A 19,537-nucleotide genomic window follows, 5' to 3' on the forward strand; every position below is an offset into this window, starting at 1 on the left:
TTCTTTTTTAGAAGAGTATAATTAATTCGTTGAAATTACACAATGACGATGTACCTAAATATATCGATTAACGATACCACCATACACGCAGCAAATAGTAAAGTTTAATTCACATCAAAATATTCAAACCTGTTTCTAGAGCACTCTGCAGAGTTTTGTGAAAAAAACAGATTTTATTCATTCTAGCAATATTTTACATTTACAGATAATGCATGGTATGTAATACTGTCCATTGTGGACAGGAAAATAATATGTTCTGTTGCTATAATTACGCGGGTCAAAACATATTTCCAATTTATACTAATGATCTATAAGTTGTTGACAATAGCTGCTGGTTGCCCAGAGAGAAACAAATTTTAAGCGTTTGTTCGGGGGTCACTTCATCCGTAGATAATGAGAGAGAAAGATAGAAGCAAACATAACCTCGCAGTTTAGAATGCACAAAGTCATAAAGTTCAGAAGTTATTTAAAAAAATAATAGTCTTTATTGCCAAAATTTATTGTGTGTTGTAGATTGCAGTGAATCTTGCTGGGCCTCGGCTGATGACGCCAACAGAGGGACGACATGATCTGCCGCTGTCGGTCAGAGGGTCGGAGGAGTTGTCTCCCTTACAACCATGCAGGGGGGTCGAAACTATATGATATTTAATCCGAAGGATGGACGAACACTTCTCTCCACGTTAAGACTCACTAAAAATAGAGTTCCAGGTAAAGTTTGGAAATTCAGTCGGAAAAGAACCAACCTCTTGGACATTCAAACCACCCATCGAGCCTGAAGGCCGAGAATGAATTAAACAGCTCGTCTTGGTTCCACAAATTTTATGTCTTCTGGTTTCATTTCTCACTCGCATATTCCCAACTGTGTCTTCCCATTCTCATGGATCTAATGTTTGAATCTGACCGTTACTGACCATGTCATTTGAATCAGCTGTCTTCTCTCTGACATATTTGTTCCAGTTCGTTGTAAACAGTCTGACAGTTGCTGTTCTCGCCTCTTGCCTGACAGGTCCTTTGAACTCTGTTTGATGCTTCTCATCGTTGATTGGCTGCTGACTCTGTGGGCGTGTCAAGTTATGTGCATGAATTAAACAATCACCTGATTCATGTAACAGGATATTGTATCGTTTTCAGGGATATTGTTTTAGATTTTCATTTCAAGTAGTTTTTATCTTTATTAGCTTTAGTATAAGATGTATGTGCTGTGGTTAAGAGTCCAAGCGGTTGGTCCATTTTATTAACGGGTGGACAGGTTATTCTATTCCTATTACCTTGCATTTGCACACTTGTAGTGATTCTGCTTATAAAATTTGCACAGACAAGACATGGATTTGTTTGTTTGTTTTTGAACGCCGCAATCAGCAATATTTCAACTATATGACGGCGGTTTGTAAATAATCGAGTCTGGACAAGACAATCCAGTGATTGACACCATGGGCATCGATTTACGCACACTAGTCAGGGATCCTGACCACCCGATCCCGTTAGTCTCCTCTTACAACAAGCATAGCCGCCTTCTACGACAAGCAAGGGTTGCTGAATACCTATTCTCTTCCCGAATCTTCACGGGTCTGCAATACATTGACAACAAATAGCGCAGCAATGCCATAATGTGGGAAGCGCACGTAGTATACCTACAGAATACGAACAATCATATTTATACTATTACAGGAGTTTCATTTGCTTGTTTCTTGTTTAACGCTGTCGTCAGCAATGTGCAGTCTTTGTTTCGACAATTTTGACAAGACAACACATTGACTTATGATGCAGATAAAGTCCCTAACAGCCAGTACGGTGCGGCGCTGGCATCGAGCCTGCCAAAGCGATAGGTTGGCAATCTGCCAAAAGAAGGCCTGACGCAAATAGCTGAAAGTGAGATTGATAGTTTCGTCGGCTTTTACACCACAATCCACACGGGGTATAAAGGCTATAAATAGGGTGATGATACATGATTAATTATTTATTTTTTTTAAATAATTTATGAAAATAATGTCCAAAACTGAAAGTGCTAAGATTATTTGAACAACGAAATGCTAAAATGATTAATGTGACCTCCTGAATCGAGTGAGTGGGTGTGTTTTCTGTTATATATACTCATGTATGATTGACAGTTATATACCTCTCCAACCAATTATGATGTTAGTTTCTTATAAAACAATTCTTTATTATAAAAAAAGACGATTATCAAACGGACATTCTTATTTATTCGACTTTTGGTCTGACTTTATTTCCCCTAAACTCTGAGAATAATATAACGTGCCAACTAGATAAGGGTTGTCTTGCGATTATGCTTGTCGTTAGAGGCGACTATGCTTGTAAGAGGCGGCCAACGGGACCAACGGTATTGGGTGGTCAGGCTCGCTGATCTGGTTGATGCATGTCGATTATCTAATTTCAGTCACTGGATTGTCTGGTCGAGACTCGATTATTTACAGACCGCCTTCATATAGCTTGAATATTGCTGAGTGCAGAGTATTGTTCATACGTCGCTTTTAGCGATATTTCAGCAATATCAACCTGGGGACACCTGACTAATGGCCTGACTTTATTTCTCCAAGACACAGAATAATAAAAGGTGCCAACTAGATAAGGACAGACTGTTTGAGAACTTGGTACACCAAGCAGTACCAACGTATTGCATTTTAATCAAATATTTTTCGTCCTACCGACATGATTTTTTTGGCAAAATATTCATAAACCAAAGGCTAGTCTAAGTGGGCATAAAACTAAATTTCTACAGATTTTCACTGTCCCACTCGTTCACCTGTATTCGGAGGAACCGGTCGGCAGGCAGCTACAGGGAAATGATGCGATATCATCACACGATCACTGACTACTATTGTGTACAGGTGCAATGTATAACAAATATAATATAAAACGCTAGAGAATAATCTGTATCCGTCACGTGAGATTGTATACGGAGGAACCGGTCGGCAGGCAGCTACGGGGGAATGATGCGATATCATCACGCGATCACTGACTACTATTGTGTACAGGTGCAATGCATGACAAATATCATATAAAACATTGGGCGAAAAAGGGAAAATAGTGATGAAAGTGGTATGAACGGATCACTGAAAATGAGTGAGCACTACCAGTAGCTGCCGCCTCATACACAATTTGCAGAAAAAATATGTGTTCTTGTTCCGGAAATACCATGTAATATGATAAGGAATATGAATATGATTATGTTTATGAGTAACCACTATTTTGTATATTTTTCTTTTCTCTTCTTTTTTTTTCTATATTTTTGTTCACTTAACATATTACTAGCCTGTGTTTTTTTATTACATTCTTAACCTAGCTGTACACAGGTAGCCACCTAAGATTTATATACTCAACAACAAAAGTTCCTGTGACAGCAATATTTCAGTGTATTTTTCAAACAAGTAACGCTTGGTTTTCAATAGTGTAGTACGTGTATGGAATCAAGTCACAAAAACGCAACTGCTACAGAAAAGCATGCATTTCATGCAAAAGTTGACTTTTATGCAAGCCCCATGCATTTCACTACCCAAGAATGGGTATAAAATATGTGCGTTAACGGGATTCCATATGCATTGTTTAGCATCATGCTGACAACAACCACTCAGAAAAGAACAAAATTACGCAATTATTCAACGTTATTATATGCCACGCCTGTCCGAAAATGAGCGTCTGCGAGCCATTGGTATGCTTGAAGCAGGATCGAGTCAACTTGATGTTGCAAGACAATTTAACGTCCACAGACACACCATTTGGTGTTTATGGCAACGTTGGCAACAGACGAATGCAGCCAGAGACCATCCTCGGAGTGGCAGGCCACGCGTAACCAATAATCGACATGACAACTGGATTCGAACAACACACCGATGAAATCGATTCCAGCCAGCAACAGTGACTGGAAGAAGCATCACTGGCCTTTGACGAATATCCTCACAAACCGTACGTCGCCGCCTCAGATGTGCAGGGATTGTCGTTCGATTCACTGATGAGTCGAGTGTACCGACGTCGAGGTAAACGTTACGTGAGTCATTGTGTCAGATTGGTTCGAGGTTCGAATTCGAGAGAAAGGACCCGTTTGATAGTGGTAGAGGGAAATCTCAATGGACAGCGCTACCGCGACGAGATCATTGGCCCAGTTGTTCTACCGTTTTTGCGTCGTCATGGCCAAGGCATTACCTTTCAAAATGACAACGCCCGGCCTTATATGTCAGTGACTGGATTATCTGGTCCAGACTCGATTATTTATAGACCGCTGTCATATAGCTGGAATACTGCCGAGTGCCGCGTTAAATTACAACAACAAAAAACAAAAAAAACCATGGTATCACCGTTTTGAGTCGTCTACTTTTTTAATGCATTATGCTGATATAAAATCTCCTCTGTAACCCGAATTATATATAACTGTACTCAAGAGACAAACGATTAGCTACAGCAATGTGTAATTTTCGAATATATCTTCACTTCTTTCCAGTCAACATTATTCATAAAAGGTCATTGTCAAATATACGGCGGTTATGACTTACAAGACACCTTCACTGAGAGTAGTACTGTCATGTCCCTTTGAGTTCGTTATAATCATAGTTGCCTGTAGGAGATGTTCATAATTCCTAAAACGCCAATTTCAGGGACCGATGTCTTGTTGAATAGCCGTCTTGATAAGGACATCATTGTGTTACTGCAAGGGGCCATGATATAGGTGTACATTATAGTACACCTCCTTTCACCAAAGGGGGCACGGGTGGCCCATTCATCTAAGGCGCCACAATTCGCTCTGCAGAGTTAAGTCTCTAGGGCATTCCAGGAAACTATGATTGTGAGTTCGAATTCCGGTCCGCCTCGATTATGTTTCTAGGTTTGACAGCACAATACCTGTGCTCATGAGTTTCACCAATGTGGTCTGATACCTGCATTAATTCGGGATTTCCTCCCACACCAGGCTGACTCACTGTAACATAGCTGGAATACTGTTAAAAGTGGCGTTAAAAGTGAACTCTCCCACTCACTTCTTTTCGCCAAGGGAATTCCTTCATGGAGGTTTTTTTTCGCAGCGATCCAACATTGTGTTTGCTTCCACAATCGACACTTGCTATTAACATCCGACAGAGGAACGTGGACTGGTATGCGTACAAAGAGTTCAGATGCATTCATCCACATACATGTAATTAGCTTGAAAACATATCACCTCATTTACATTGAATGCATGTCTCGTGTTTCGGTATAATGTATGCAATGTATAACTGGTGGTATTATGTATAGGAGAAAACACGCCTCCGAGGTTTTGGTAGAAAATGTAAACCCTGTGTTTATACCACAATCAAATTTCCAATTTGCTGACCCCGAGTGTTTACATTTTATACCAAAAGCGAGAAGTGTTTTCTCCGGCTTATAAACCGCTTAGAACGTTATTTAAAACATTGTGTTATAACGAAGTATTTACGAAACCTTTACAACGCGAACTGACGAATGCCCACGCGAACATAGCTGAAACTGCACGAGATTTTCGTGATTGCGTCATGGTTATAACCACGTGGTTACCTACCGCAGCTTTCAACCGAATATGACTTTCAGGATGAGTGACACAGTTTATAACACAGTCAAGTTTCCAAAACCCTGATATTGATGAGTGTGCCTTTGACCAATTAACTGAAGCAGAGGTCCAGAAAAAAATGAGAAATATGCGTACCCAAATCTACGAAGTATAAAAATGACTTTGGTGGAAAAGTGTGTTGAAAAGGTGGCAAGAAGACCGTAGGCAACGTTCTCTCGATGATAATATCGCAATTTCGCTGTCGGTATTGAAAGATGATCTGTTGGAAATGGACTCTGAAGATCTTAATACTGCTATGAAATTCTTTGTGTTTGAAGCGAGAAAAGTTGATGGTACGTCCTATTCAGCTTAATCGGTGTATGGCGTTTTCAGAGCAATAGCCTCAGCTCTCAAACTTAACGGATCACCTTTCAATCTTATTGATGATAGGGAATTCAACAAATGTAGAAAAGGTCTAGACGCATGCATGAGAAAAAAGTGCAAGTGGTTTGGGTGCAGACTGTCGGATATCCAGGTGATATCCAGAGCTGAGGAGGTGAGGTGAGGTGAGGTGAGGTGAGGTGAAATTAGGTTTAACGTTGCGTCCAAGATTATTGCACTTATTTAGCGACGTGCATGCACGTGTGTGTGTGTGTGGCTGCTTGTACTAGTCCGGACTGATGCCGATTTATAGTGCTAGCTCACCGAGATACCATGCCGCAGTTAACATGAATACCCCACTCAGACACAGTATACTGACTCCGAGCCGACCAGTCCTTGTTTTAGCCCCTTAATGTCGAGCGCCAGACAGGGTAACAACAAGGACCATCTTTTAACGTCTTTTGGTATGACGCGGCCGGGGATCGAACCCCGGACCTTCCGCTCTCCGGGCGGACGCTCTACCACAAGACCACGGAGGCGGCACCAGAGCTTAGGAGAATAATGTCTGAGAGAAGGGAGCATTGGACGAAGATAATCCACAACAACTACTCGACACCATGCTTTATCTTACTGGTGAGTACATTTACGTGCTATAAACCACATTGAAAACACAATAATTTAACTTTCTTTGAATAGAATCGCCTAATAAATTGTAACCCTTTAGCAAATAAGTTTGTCATTTTGTTTATTATAATATAATAATATTGCATGATATGTGACTTGAGCATTTCTGCAACAGACTAAAATGACATTTCTGTTTTACTAGGACTAAACTTAGAATTGCGTGGTGGGAAGGAACACCGCAGTCTGAGACCACACCAGAATCCACAGATTACAGGACCACATACTGACCAGAACGGGCGCAGATATTTGCAGTACACAGGGGATGCTTCTAAAACTAATCCAGGAGGGATCAAACATTGTGAAATGCAAAAGAAAAAGGTCCGCGCCTCTGAAAATATCGAACACCCAGAAAGATGCTACCTTCGACTGATTGAAGAATAAAAGTCTCTTTGGTAAGTTTTCGATTTATGCCAATTTATCATATTTGCTCATAACCACGATATTAAGAAGTACGTGTAGCCTATTTGTAAATAATCAGAAAATGCATGTTACTATAATTGAAAACACCATTATAAAACGTAAAGAGATCACCTAATATAATTCTAGATTCAATAATCTACCACTTTCATGTTGGCACTATGTGCAGAACCACATGTAACGATGTATATTTCAGTCCACTCTCTTCAACACGAGCAAACGCTTTCTACTTCACTCCCTTAAAGAAGACGAAGGATGGAAAATGGTATCTTGAATCGCCCACGGGACACAATACCATACAGACAACAGTGAAGCGGATCTATGCTATGGCTGGAATTACAGGGAAGAAAACCAATCATTCACTCCGGTCAGTGAGCAGCAGATATGTAAACAAACAGTAATGTAATGGAACATTTATGTTATGCATGTCGGATAAAACCATTATCCAGTTTGTGCTGTATGAATGGTAATGCTAACTGATGGTAAGAAATCAATGTCTAATTTTGACACTAATCTGATCATTCTGAGAAGTATGAAATAATAAAATTAGTGATTATATTATATCGCTGTCAAAAGTTTAAGTGCCAATACGATGACACTTGCATCTACATTCGAATTAAATTAAAATTTGCTCTTGAACAAATTTATACCGAAATATATAAAACTGAAATTTTCACTTCCAGGGCCATCAGGGCCTAAGGCTTTGCCTTGGAGCCTTTAGGACGTCACCAATTCACAGTCTGTATGTAGAAGCGGATGAACCTTCTCTTAAACAACGCCGTCTGAAATTAGCATTACAATATGTCACTAAATTATATTCAAATCAGTCAAATCCAGCTTTTAATTGCATCTTTAATCCTCTTTACCAAGATATTTATAATAAAAAAACGTCTCTTGTTCCACCACTTGGAATCAGAATCCAGTCTGCCATGTCTGCCGCTAATATTAAACTGCAATATATAGCTCCCTTTCAACTGTTTTCATCACCTCCTTGGCAAATGGTAAGGCCAGTAGTTGATCTCACATTAACCAAATTAAAAAAATCTGAAACAAATCAACTAATTTATCAACAACAATATAATGAATTAAGGAGCACTTATGATACTTACAATTCCATATTTACAGATGGATCCAAGGATGGTGACGCTGTTGCCAGCGCCACTGTCATTGGATCCAGAACCATATCAACTAGATTACCGAATGACAGTTCCATTTTTACAGCAGAATCGGATGCAATATTAACTGCTCTCAAATATATCAATAATAAATCTAAACATAAACGGTTCATTATCTTTTCTGATTCACTTTCCTGTCTTCAGGCAATTAAGAATATATCTTGTAAACATCCACTTTTACGTGAAATTATAGAACTACATAATGATCTTGCTACTGGCCAATACGACATCGTCTTTTGTTGGTTACCAAGCCATGTTGGTATCACTGGTAACACAATGGCTGATGCTGCTGCTAAAGCAGCACTCACCAAATCTGTGACACCACTTCTCATCCCCTATAGTGATTATAAACCTATCATTAGATCTTACATCCGTGATCGGATGCAAAAAAAGTGGGACACCCAAGTCGGTATCAATAAATTACATGCAATTAAACCAAATATCGGTTACACCTACTTGGGTTGTCAGTCCAGATTTGAGGAGGTCATAATACGACGATGTCGTATTGGCCATAGCAGGTATACAAATGAATTTTTATTAAAAGGTGAGGATCCTCCATTTTGTATCCCTTGTGATGAGAGAATCACCGTCAAGCATGTCCTGCTTGATTGTGTTGATTTTTCCATCACAAGGGATAAATATTTCAAAGTTTCATCCTTAAAGGATCTTTTTAGTATCAATGCTCGTTTAATTATTGCCTTTTTAAAAGAAATTGAATTGTTACATAAATTTTGATTGATATGTTTTGTATATAATATAGTTTTTATACTTGGTAAAATAAATTTGATGACTGAGATTGTTAGTGGCTGTATCCTTGAAGGGGGTTGAAGTAACGTAAAATTATTGTCCCCCTGAGAGGATATGTAAGACCACATCATTCAAAGTACATTTATTCTTGCCACAGTTTTAGACGTAGAATATTTGTTTATTTTAAGTGTTGGCTAAATTGCATATAATCACCAGCGGCTGAAGGGATGGTGTAAATCCTGCTGGGGAGTCGTGCAGGTAGCAAAAGTATTGTCAGTCCCCACGGTCCCCAGTAAGGTGTCCTAACTTTGGTTGCTGGTGATCTATAGCCCATTTTTATATTGTATTGTTGATTGAAAATGTATTCTTTTAAATGTTCTCAACTAGTTTTAAAATCCAAACTGTGATACTCTAGTTATTTTTACTGTCCTTCGATGACAGATATTTAATCCATTCAAATCTTTGTATTTTATATCAGTTCTCGTCACGATATGGCTGAAATACTGCCGATGTGACGTTAAATATTAACTCACTCACTCACTTCCAGGGCACAGGACTGATGCAGTGAGGGTCTACAAACGAGTGATGAACAAAAGGCAATGGCTTCAGATGTGTTGGCTTGCAAAGTTCCAAAGAGCGAAGAAAACTCCAAGAAGAACGTTGCATCGACTATGTCTGTCCCGCCTTCTGAACCAGAGTCAAGCAAAACCAGAGTCAAATTTCATAATGTCCTTTTATTGTCATTAAAGAAATCTGATGAATAGTTTGCCTTTTCTTTTTGGTGATATACAAAGAGTTTCAAGCCTACTTGGGTGTTTTGGGACGAGGGTTCATTCTCGGTAAAACCTGGGAAGGAGTTTTACTGAACTCCAGTAAAACCTCTTCCCAGATTTTACTCTGGGAGTAAGACCTCGTTCCTGGTATTGATGCCTGTAGAAAGGATAATGAGTTATAACTGCAGTTATCAAAATTAGGTTTATAATTCGTGAGCAATGTGACAGTAACACTCTTCAAAAAATGAAACGCACAGGCAGAATGTAGTTCATTGAGCCTAACTCCACAAATAATCCGGTATATAAATTGGATATTTGTTATTGGAAAATGTTGGTGGCCTGATATTCGACAAACGGTGCGTCACAACGCAGCCATGGTCGATTTGCAATGTCTTAAGCAGCATTGTTTTGAGACTTCTTCAAAAATGTCATGGAGGAAAACAGTAAAGCAAAATGCACGTGCGAGTTATGGCATTCGTAAATCGTGGTGGTGGCTATAAAAAGACAAGCATAAGCCAATAATTTGTCATTCAACGGTCAACATTTTTCAAGTACGAAAAAGCAGAGACTCGGCGCTGCCGATCTGAACATCACCATAGGACGTATGCAAAGAGGGGAATCGCAGTCTTCTGTTGCACGACACTTCAACCGCCAACACAGCACCATTTGCCGCCTTTGTGACTGATATACACTGTTCAATTCCAGTGCAGATCGTCCGAGAACCGGCCGACCAAGAGTAACCACCCCTGCACAGGATCGCTCCATTCGAATGTTCCACCTTCGTCATCGCAATGCCGCAGCTACGGAGACTGCAGGACGCATCCCTGGTTTGAGGAGGATATCGGATATATGTCAGGAACCATCTTCGCGAGGCTGAAATCCAACCCAGAAGACCAGTTATCGTCCCTGTTTTGCAACAGGTCCATCGACAGCGACGCTTGTGTTGGTGCCATGCCTTACAGCCTTGGGATTTGAGAAACTGGAGTCGAGTGTGATTAAGCGATGAATCACGATTTCTTCTTCATCGGCGAGATGGAAAACAACGTGTTTATCGTCGTCGAAATGAGCGTTTTGTCCCACATTGTGTATGTCAACTCGACAAATTCGGTGGCGGTAGTGTTCTGGTGTGGGGGGCCATATCCAGATGTCAACCCAATCGAGCACCTCTTGGATAAACGCGATCGACGTGTAGTCAACGTCAGAACAGATACTCCCGCAGATACTCCCACAACTGGCCAACGCGTTACAAGCAGAATGGCGCAGAATACCACAGGACAGAATTCGTACACTTATCCAGTCAGTGCCGAGGAGATGCAGAGCCGTGATTGCAGCCCGGGGCAGTCACACGTGAGTTCAGCGCAAACTTGTGGCCTTATGTGACATGACAAAGAACAGTTTTCAATGCCTGTGTACAGCGATAACATGTGGCTATCGAGGACCAATATTTCATATTTGTATCTATGATTTGAAAATAAATATATCGACTTTATTAGGTACAATATATTTCCTAAAAATCTACCTGTGCGTTTGTTTTTATTAACAGTGTACAAAGTCAAGCAAAATGAAGACGAAATGTAAATAAACGAGTCTGGATTAGACGATCCAGTGATCGATATAGTGAACAACGCTCCACGCAGTCGGTGTACGATGATACGTTATCCGTCAAGTCACTGAGACTGACCACCTGTTCCATTTGGTCGCCTCTTCCGACCACCTGAGGTTGATGGGGACCAATATTCCAACCCAGAATTCCCATTGGGTTAAATTTTAGTCTATCGACAAGATTTGTGTTTGGCACAAGGGACTTATTCTGCCCAGAAATCCACAAGGGACGTTTCCAGGTCGTGGATTATCGCCATGTGCCACTTGCCTGAAGCTTAACTAACATATTGATTTGCATTTTGTTACCACAAGGTTCTGATACTGTTTGTTTTTGGTTTCGTCAACACAACGAATCGACGATGCTGTCTGTAACTAAACGTTTTCTCCAGCCATTCATTGATGTAGTACAAAGGCTCGCAATAAATTGTGACATATATTCAACTTATATCGACATAATTGAAATCAACATACTACGTACATTGCTTCGCAAAGAAACACCTGTGACCGTCCATTAGATAGGGGATCTTAATATGGTTGAAAAATCACATTTGTACTTATTATTGTATTTTTAAAACTACAGAAAACAAAAATACAATTCACAAGCTTCAGACCGCCTCCGTGGTCTTGTGGTAGAGCGTCCGCCCGGAGAGCGGAAGGTCCAGGGTTCGATCCCGGGCCGCGTCATACAAAAAGACGTTAAAAGATTGTACTTGTTGTTACCCTGTCTGGCGCTCGGCATTAAGGGGCTAAAATAAGGACTGGTCGGCTCGGAGTCAGTATACTGTGTCTGAGTGGGGTATTCATGTTCAACTGCGGCATGGTATCTCAGTGAGCTAGCACTATAAATCGGCATCAGTCCGGACTAGTACAAGCAGCAACACACACACATACACGTGCATGCACGTCGCTATATCAGTGCAATAATCTTGGACGCGACGTAAAACCCAATTTCACCTCACCTCACAAGCTTCAATTCATATTTATTACAGAGATACATGGGGTCAAACATTTGGACTCATTTTCCGACATAACTGTTTTGTAATTCTTTTGGACATAATGTCTGATTAATTGAACGACACATGTATGTTGATAGGTTTAGAAAAAAATGTTTTAAATACATTACCAACTAAAGAGAGAAAAATAAGATACTTTTGTACAGTCCGCACACATGGCGATCTTTACAGAAGCAAGTATCTTATTACATAATTGGGAGCCTGTTCAAATGCAGTTCAATTAGTGAGGTGAGGTGAAATAGCGTTTTACGTCGCGTTCAGTATTATTGCACTGCATGCTCGTGAGATACCGCAGTTTAACATGGAGAGCACATTCAGACACAGTAAAGCCTATTATCCTATTCATGCCCGAGCGCCAGGCAGGGAAACAACAAGTACCATAAGACAAGGTATGACGTGGCCGGGGATCGAACACCGATCTTCCACTCTCCGGGCAGACGCGCTATCCGTTGGACCACTGAAGCGGCCTAATTTAAATAGAGTTTGATCATGTGCAGAGTAACGTCTCTTAGTCGTTCAAGGATATGTTTGAACAGACACCTAATCCTTTCGTTTTTGTCACTGAGGTTCTACAAGGCACTAAAACACATCCACACGCCTTCCATAGCTGTAATCTGTGTCTTGGATGGAATCCTAGTTTGGGCTATTGTCGCGTTGTTGCATTGTAGCCCTTGAAAGAAACAAAAGTGTAAAAAATAACCAAAGCGCGATATGCGGCAATGTGATAACGCTATATTTTGGTCGTTTGTCGCATTGTCGTGCTTTGAATATTTTGTATTACTTTACCAAAGGGCGACAATCAGACAATCCGACAATGTCCCTTCTTGTCTTCCATATTCTTGACACGCTTGCGCTTTGTCAACATACTGAGGTCACAGTGACAGGCACGATGAGTGTGTAGGCTACGACCGAGTAACGTGTGCAGGTGAAAGGGATAAGGCAATGAGTATGGCCTAGATAGCTCTGGCTGCTGAAAGGTGTCATAATACCCACGATTGTATATCTTTTTCTGCCACGTCTGAGGACTACAACGTTTCACAGCGAATCACGGCATCACGGAGTAGTATTCGCGTGTGTGTGTGTGTGGACTTAAGCAGATACTTACAACAACTGCAGAGAGAAAGAGAGAGAGAGAGAGAGAGAGAGAGAGAGAGAGGGGGCAGTTTTTACATTTAACTAGTGAAATGATAGTTTGCTGATAGCGAGTATGGGTGTCTGTACTGCAATTCATCCACTCATCAATACAAAGTAGAACCAACTAATGTTTTAAACGTCTAACAACTACGCTCACACACACACACGCACACACACACACACACACACACACACACACACACACACACACCTAATCCTTTCGTTTCTGTCACTGAGGTTCTACAAGGCACTAAAGCACATCCACACGCCTTCCATAGCTGTAATCTGTGTCTTGGATGGAATCCTAGTTGGGGCTATTGTCGCGTTGTTGCATAGTAGCCCTTGACAAAAACAAAATCGTAAAAAATAACCAAAGCGCGATATGCGACAATGTGATAACGCTATATTTTGGTCGTTTGTCGCATTGTCGTGCTTTGAATATTTTGTATTACTTTACCAAAGGGCGACAATCAGACAATGCGACAATGTCCCTTCTTGTCTTCCATATTCTTGACACGCTTGCGCTTTGTCAACGTACTGAGGTCACCGCGTCCCTTATCTCTCCGCCAAAACAAGACTTGTCAGCGGAAGATCAGTATAATACACCCATTTGAAGACCGACACAACCCTCGCTATCTGCTTCATAACGCTGGAGGGTGAGATACTCACCCATACCAATACGCCACAGTGACAGGCACGTTGAGTGTGTAGGCTACGACCGAGTAACGTGTGCAGGTGAGTTTGGCTTGCATACCTGCTTCGGATAAGAGGGATAAGGCAACGAGTATGGCCTAGATAGCTCTGGCTGCTGAAAGGTGTCATAATACCCACGATTGTATATCTTTTTCTGCCACGTCTGAGGACTACATCGTTTCACAGCGAATCACGGCATCACGGAGTAGTATTCGTGTGTGTGTGTGTGTGTGGACTTGAGCAGATACTTATAAGAACTGGAGAGAGAGAGAGGGGGGGGGGGGGGGGGGGGGGGGGTACATTTAACTAGTCAAGTGATAGTTTGCTGATAGCGAGTATGGGTTTCTGTACTGCAATTCGTCCACTCATCAATACAAAGTAGAACCAACTAATGATTTAAACGTCTAACAACTGCACTCACACACACACACACACACACACACACACACACATAATACCTCCATGAGATCACTCATACAGGCAAGTACCATATGTGGCATATTCCATTGCGTTGCGTGTTCTGTTTCAGTACCAGTAACAATGGAGGTCATTGACGTTGAGATAAGGAAACCCGCAAGGAAATCTTCTTTTGGACAATTTAAGGAACATTTCGAAGACCCCGTCTACAAGAACAAGTTCATATGTACACTGTTCCTGTTCTGGGCGTTTCTTGTTCTGGTGAGTTCAGTGATTGATATCTATTGATTACTAGAAGGTCGCGTCAGGTGACCCGACTAATCCACCATTCAGCGTCAAGGCTTCTGAATTGTCCGTATGAACGTGGGACACATTCATACATCTGATTTCTGTACCTCGAAAACGAATGTAATCAAGACGTTCCGAGTGCAAACAAATAAAGCCAAGCTCTGTTGGTATGGATATTTAATACAAGAACCAACGCATCCCTCATTAAGTTAGGCGGAGTAACAAAGTACATTGAGAGTCACCGGATGCAACCTTCTATGGAGGTCAGATTTCCACGCAGAGAGGTGTAAAAGATCTCGTAATAATGACGCTGACATCACGAAGAAACGCCGTGATATAATTGGCGTACTGTTCAAAGCGACCGTGAACCAAACTCACTCATTCATGAATAAACCCTCCCACCCCCTGAACGTATGCCGGTCGTATGAGACGACAAAACGGGTCGGGTGGCCGCCATGGTCATGTTCGGGGACTTGTAAACTTTGAATGCGTGTCATCGTACCCGACGGCGTGTTCACAACATTGATCACTGGATTATCTGGTCCAGGCTCGATAATTTCGATAAATCATAGCTGGAAGACTGCCGAGTGCGGCGTTAAATAATCAACAAACAAAACGTTTGTACAATGTTTAATTCTTGTTCAGAATAAAACTATGTCTAGGCATACTCTGTTGTCAGTTAGATGATGGTTTGGTCACGGATTCACAGATCAGGCTCGGCGATTTGGACATGTAATCCATCGAGCATTGACGGCATGAATCGTTGCTCACAGTATCGACAACTGGATTGTCAGGTCCAGATTCGTTTATTTACAGACCCCCGTCATATAGCTTGAGTACTGCTGAGGGCGGAGTTAAACAACTAACAAACATTTATTCCTTCACTCTTTCTGCAGGGTTTTGCTGCTGGCCAAAGTGGCCCATCGTTCCTTGACCTCATGCTGATCACGAACACGAAGGTGGAGCAGGCCTCGGCCCTGTTCACATCAGGAGCTGTTGGCTTTACGGTCGGTGCGTTCGTCAGTGGGTTTCTGTACGACAAGTGTAACAAGCTGCTGTTGCTGGCGGCCTGCCTCGTCGGCAGCAGCATCTTCTCCGCCGTCATCCCGCTCTGTACTCCGCTGCCAGCGATGATCGCCATGTATTTTCTCAGATCTTTTGTGTCTGCCGGAGTAGAAACAGGTAGGTAACTTTGTTTGATGGTGTAGAAACAGCAAGGTAGTTTTGTTTGTATGTTTATGCCGCAGTTTGCAATATTACGGCGGTCTGTAAACAGTCGAGCCAGCAACAGGCAAGCTAGTGGTTGATTGAATGAGCAACGTCCACTGCAATCCTGGTATGACGCATGATCAGATATATTGCATTATTTGTTTTTTGTTTAACACCGCACACAGCAATAGTCCAACTACATATGACGTCAGTCTGTACATAATCGAGTCTGAACACGACAATCCAGTGATTAACATCATGCCATTTGGAATGTGATCAAATGTAACAAATGTCATATTTGGGATAACACTTTCTCGGTAAAGTACAAATTCGACAACTCAACGCCAAAAAAGACCAGAAGAAAGTCCCCATAATTTATACTTTTCCAGTGTTATTCCAAATATAACATCTGTTACATCAGGAGCATCAATCTACGCTACTGGGATACGATGATATGCATCAACTAAGTCAGCAAGCCTGACCACACGATCTGGGCAGAATGACCCATTATCAGATATGACACTGATCCGGACTCCCAGATTCAACTCTTGTGAGTGTGATTCTCTGTCAGCCGCCACCAGCCACTCACCGACACACTTAAACCAATGTAACTATCATGTTTTACATAATAAATACAGTAAACTACGGTTATAACGAACTCAACGGGACTACTAATTTTAGTTCGTTTTATATGTAGTTCGTTGTAAGCATAGATACAGTATAACTACAGCAAATAGTCGGGACCAAAAAAGTAAGTTCGTTATATCCGTCAGTTCGTTATAAGCGTGTTCGTTAGAACCGTAGTTTACTGTAATGTAACATGCAAGAACCAATCAAGCTCTTCTTCTTTCAGGTGGCAATACCGACTTGATACGACTCTGGGGCAAGGACAGTCGTGTTTTTATGCAGATTCTTCACTTCAGTTTCGCCTTGGGAGGTCTTGTAGCCCCTCTGGCAACAGAACCCTTCCTAGCCCCAAAGTCCGTCCATACCACGATCACAACAGTCCCTGTCAACGAGTCCCATTTTCTTGAGTATGGATACAATACAACCAAAGCGTACGTCCAGGACAGTTTAAGATTAAATGGGACTAGTTACAACATGACGACTGCAGCTAATGAAGACGCTCCGAAATCGCAAATCCTTTTTGCTTTCATAATCACAGCAGTTCTTTTCCTTTCTGCTGCTATTCCTTTCTTCGTGGAGTTCTTTCTCCGTAAGGCTGATAAAAACCGGAAGCCGGAAGACGAGCAAGAAGTTGACGGTCATTGCATACCACCCCCTGTCTATGTGATAACTGTGGCTATGATTGGAGCTTTCTTTTTCTGTTATTGTGCGCTAGAAGAGACGTTTATGTCATTCCTGGCGGTATTTACTGTGGAGGGGTTGGGCTGGACAAAGCCAGATGGAGCTTTGGTAACGTCTGTGTTTTGGGGAAGCTTTGCTGCCTTTCGGTTTCTTGGGATCTTTTTCATAAATATGTTGACTCCATCGTCAATGATAATTCTGTGTCTTGTAATTCTGTCAGCGAGTTTGGGTGTATTCTTGGTCTGTTCCCTCTTTGCCGTAACTATTGGAATTTGGATTTCATCAGTGGGGATTGGCCTTGCAACATCGATCGTATATCCAACGACCTTCACATGGGTCGAAGAGCATGTCATCAAGGTCACGGGTAGGGTCACGTCTGTTATTGTGATATGCGCAGCATCGGGGGGAATGGCGACACCATTGTTGCTAGGATACCTGATGGAGGAAGTGACCTATCTGTGGTTCTCGTATTTGTTGTTTTTGGTGTCGGTTATTCTGCTAATTATACATATTGTGCTGCGGTTGCACTCGGTTTTTGTGTTAAAGAAATATCACAGAGCAGCTGAGGCTGAATCACCTAATGAGCTTGCTGCACCTCAGGAAAGGGGGAAAATGTTTGAACCAAACGAACATGTACGAACGTTTGAACTCTGATATTTAACAGTATGATGACAGATATAAATATTGAAATCTTATGCCAACCACAAGTTTTTGCCAACTGATAAGGGTAGCGGGACCGACGCATGAAAATAAAATTATGATACAGGGAAGATGAAGGTGTTGGGGAGGATCACATCTGTATTAAGAGCCGGAGTCATGGAAAATATAAATACAATGTAAAAAACAAATAAAACGATTATAAATTTGTTCATTCACGGACTGGTAATGTATTATGGGGTGACGGGGCGTCATGACATTGATGTAATGGGGAATATGGGGGTAATGACAAAATGTGACGTAAACGGTTGGGGGGGTGGCGTTAAAACATGACAGTCCTAAGACAAATTCCCCTTATAATACATGATCGGTCCCTTAGTGAGTTTAGTTTAATGCTGCCATTGAACAGTATATCAGTCAGGCAACACTGTACAGAGAACAGTCCCACTTTAGACGATCGGGCCACCCATGACCACTGTTCAGTGAAGACGTCCTAAACTTGCTTCATTTGCTGTGGCGCAGAAGTCATGGCAGACGGTGGAGTACTACCCATGGGGGTACCCGGATCGCTGAATCCGTATGTCACGCTCGTGATTTCTGGTTTGCCAACACAGTTTATCGCTGGCAAACCAAGGATTATTATCATGTCGAATCTTGGATTCCAGTCCACGGTCGGAATATCCAGGCATCCTTACAGAACGTAGCCAGGCAAATTGCAGTGCGTGCACGACACTGGCCCATCGCACGTACGTCTATGACTGTATGGCCAACATAGACTACTTTCGATTGGCATCTTTGAAATGTCAAAACAGCACACGATTCAAATCAAGAAATCCCAGAAAGACAGATTTACAACTTTCTGCTACAGGCGTCTCCAGATTGTTTTCTCACATCTCTACCAATAAAACAAATCTTGTGTCTTACGGTGTTCTTTATTTACACTTGTATTTAATGTGATAGATACGCTCTGTAAAATGGTTTCAAACAGATTTGAAACACCAAAATCAAGTTACATTATAAAATTGAAAGCACACAAATCAAATTCTCATTTCTGACTAAAACAGTACAATACAGTTGATATCCAAAAGGTCTACTTCATGTGCATAGTTGGAATCCAAAAGATCTACTGATATCCAAAAATTCTGCCACGTGTGCATAGTAGGAATCCAAAAGGTCTAATCCGTGTGCACAGTTTGTATGGAAAAGGTCTACTTTATGTGCACAGTTGATATCCAAAAGGTCTTCTGCGTAGTACAATTTGAATTCAGTTAAAATCATTTCCCGAAAGAATGGCAAATCATACATTGCCACTCGCAGATGTCATGTTGTTTTCTACAAAATTAAGTCAATATTGATCACGTGACAAGTCAATATCTGAGGCAATTCACGTGATTTGACCATACATTTCTGAGTCAGTTTTCTATCGTTACTTCAGCATTATAATATGTGTCACGTGATATGAACAATTAAATTGAAAGATTCTTTACTGAGGTAAAACAGATTATATTAAGACTCACCTAATCAATTACA

The 19,537-nt window shown here is 41.4% G+C and overlaps 1 protein-coding gene across 1 annotated transcript; it reads left to right on the forward strand.

Moving 5' to 3' along the window:
• Positions 1 to 13,978: 13,978 nt before the first annotated feature.
• On the forward strand, positions 13,979 to 18,927 carry LOC124151288 (sodium-dependent glucose transporter 1A-like). Its single transcript, XM_046523683.2, has 4 exons — positions 13,979 to 14,170; positions 14,658 to 14,806; positions 15,730 to 16,015; positions 16,896 to 18,927. The coding sequence occupies exons 2-4, from the start codon at positions 14,669 to 14,671 to the stop codon at positions 18,002 to 18,004; spliced, it is 1,533 nt and encodes a 510-aa protein (XP_046379639.2). The 5' UTR covers positions 13,979 to 14,170; positions 14,658 to 14,668; the 3' UTR covers positions 18,005 to 18,927.
• The last annotated feature ends 610 nt before the right edge of the window (positions 18,928 to 19,537 follow it).

Source organism: Haliotis rufescens, unplaced genomic scaffold, assembly GCF_023055435.1.
Source record: "Haliotis rufescens isolate VD_foot unplaced genomic scaffold, xgHalRufe1.0.p SCAF_47, whole genome shotgun sequence".
NCBI classification, from domain to species: domain Eukaryota; kingdom Metazoa; phylum Mollusca; class Gastropoda; order Lepetellida; family Haliotidae; genus Haliotis; species Haliotis rufescens.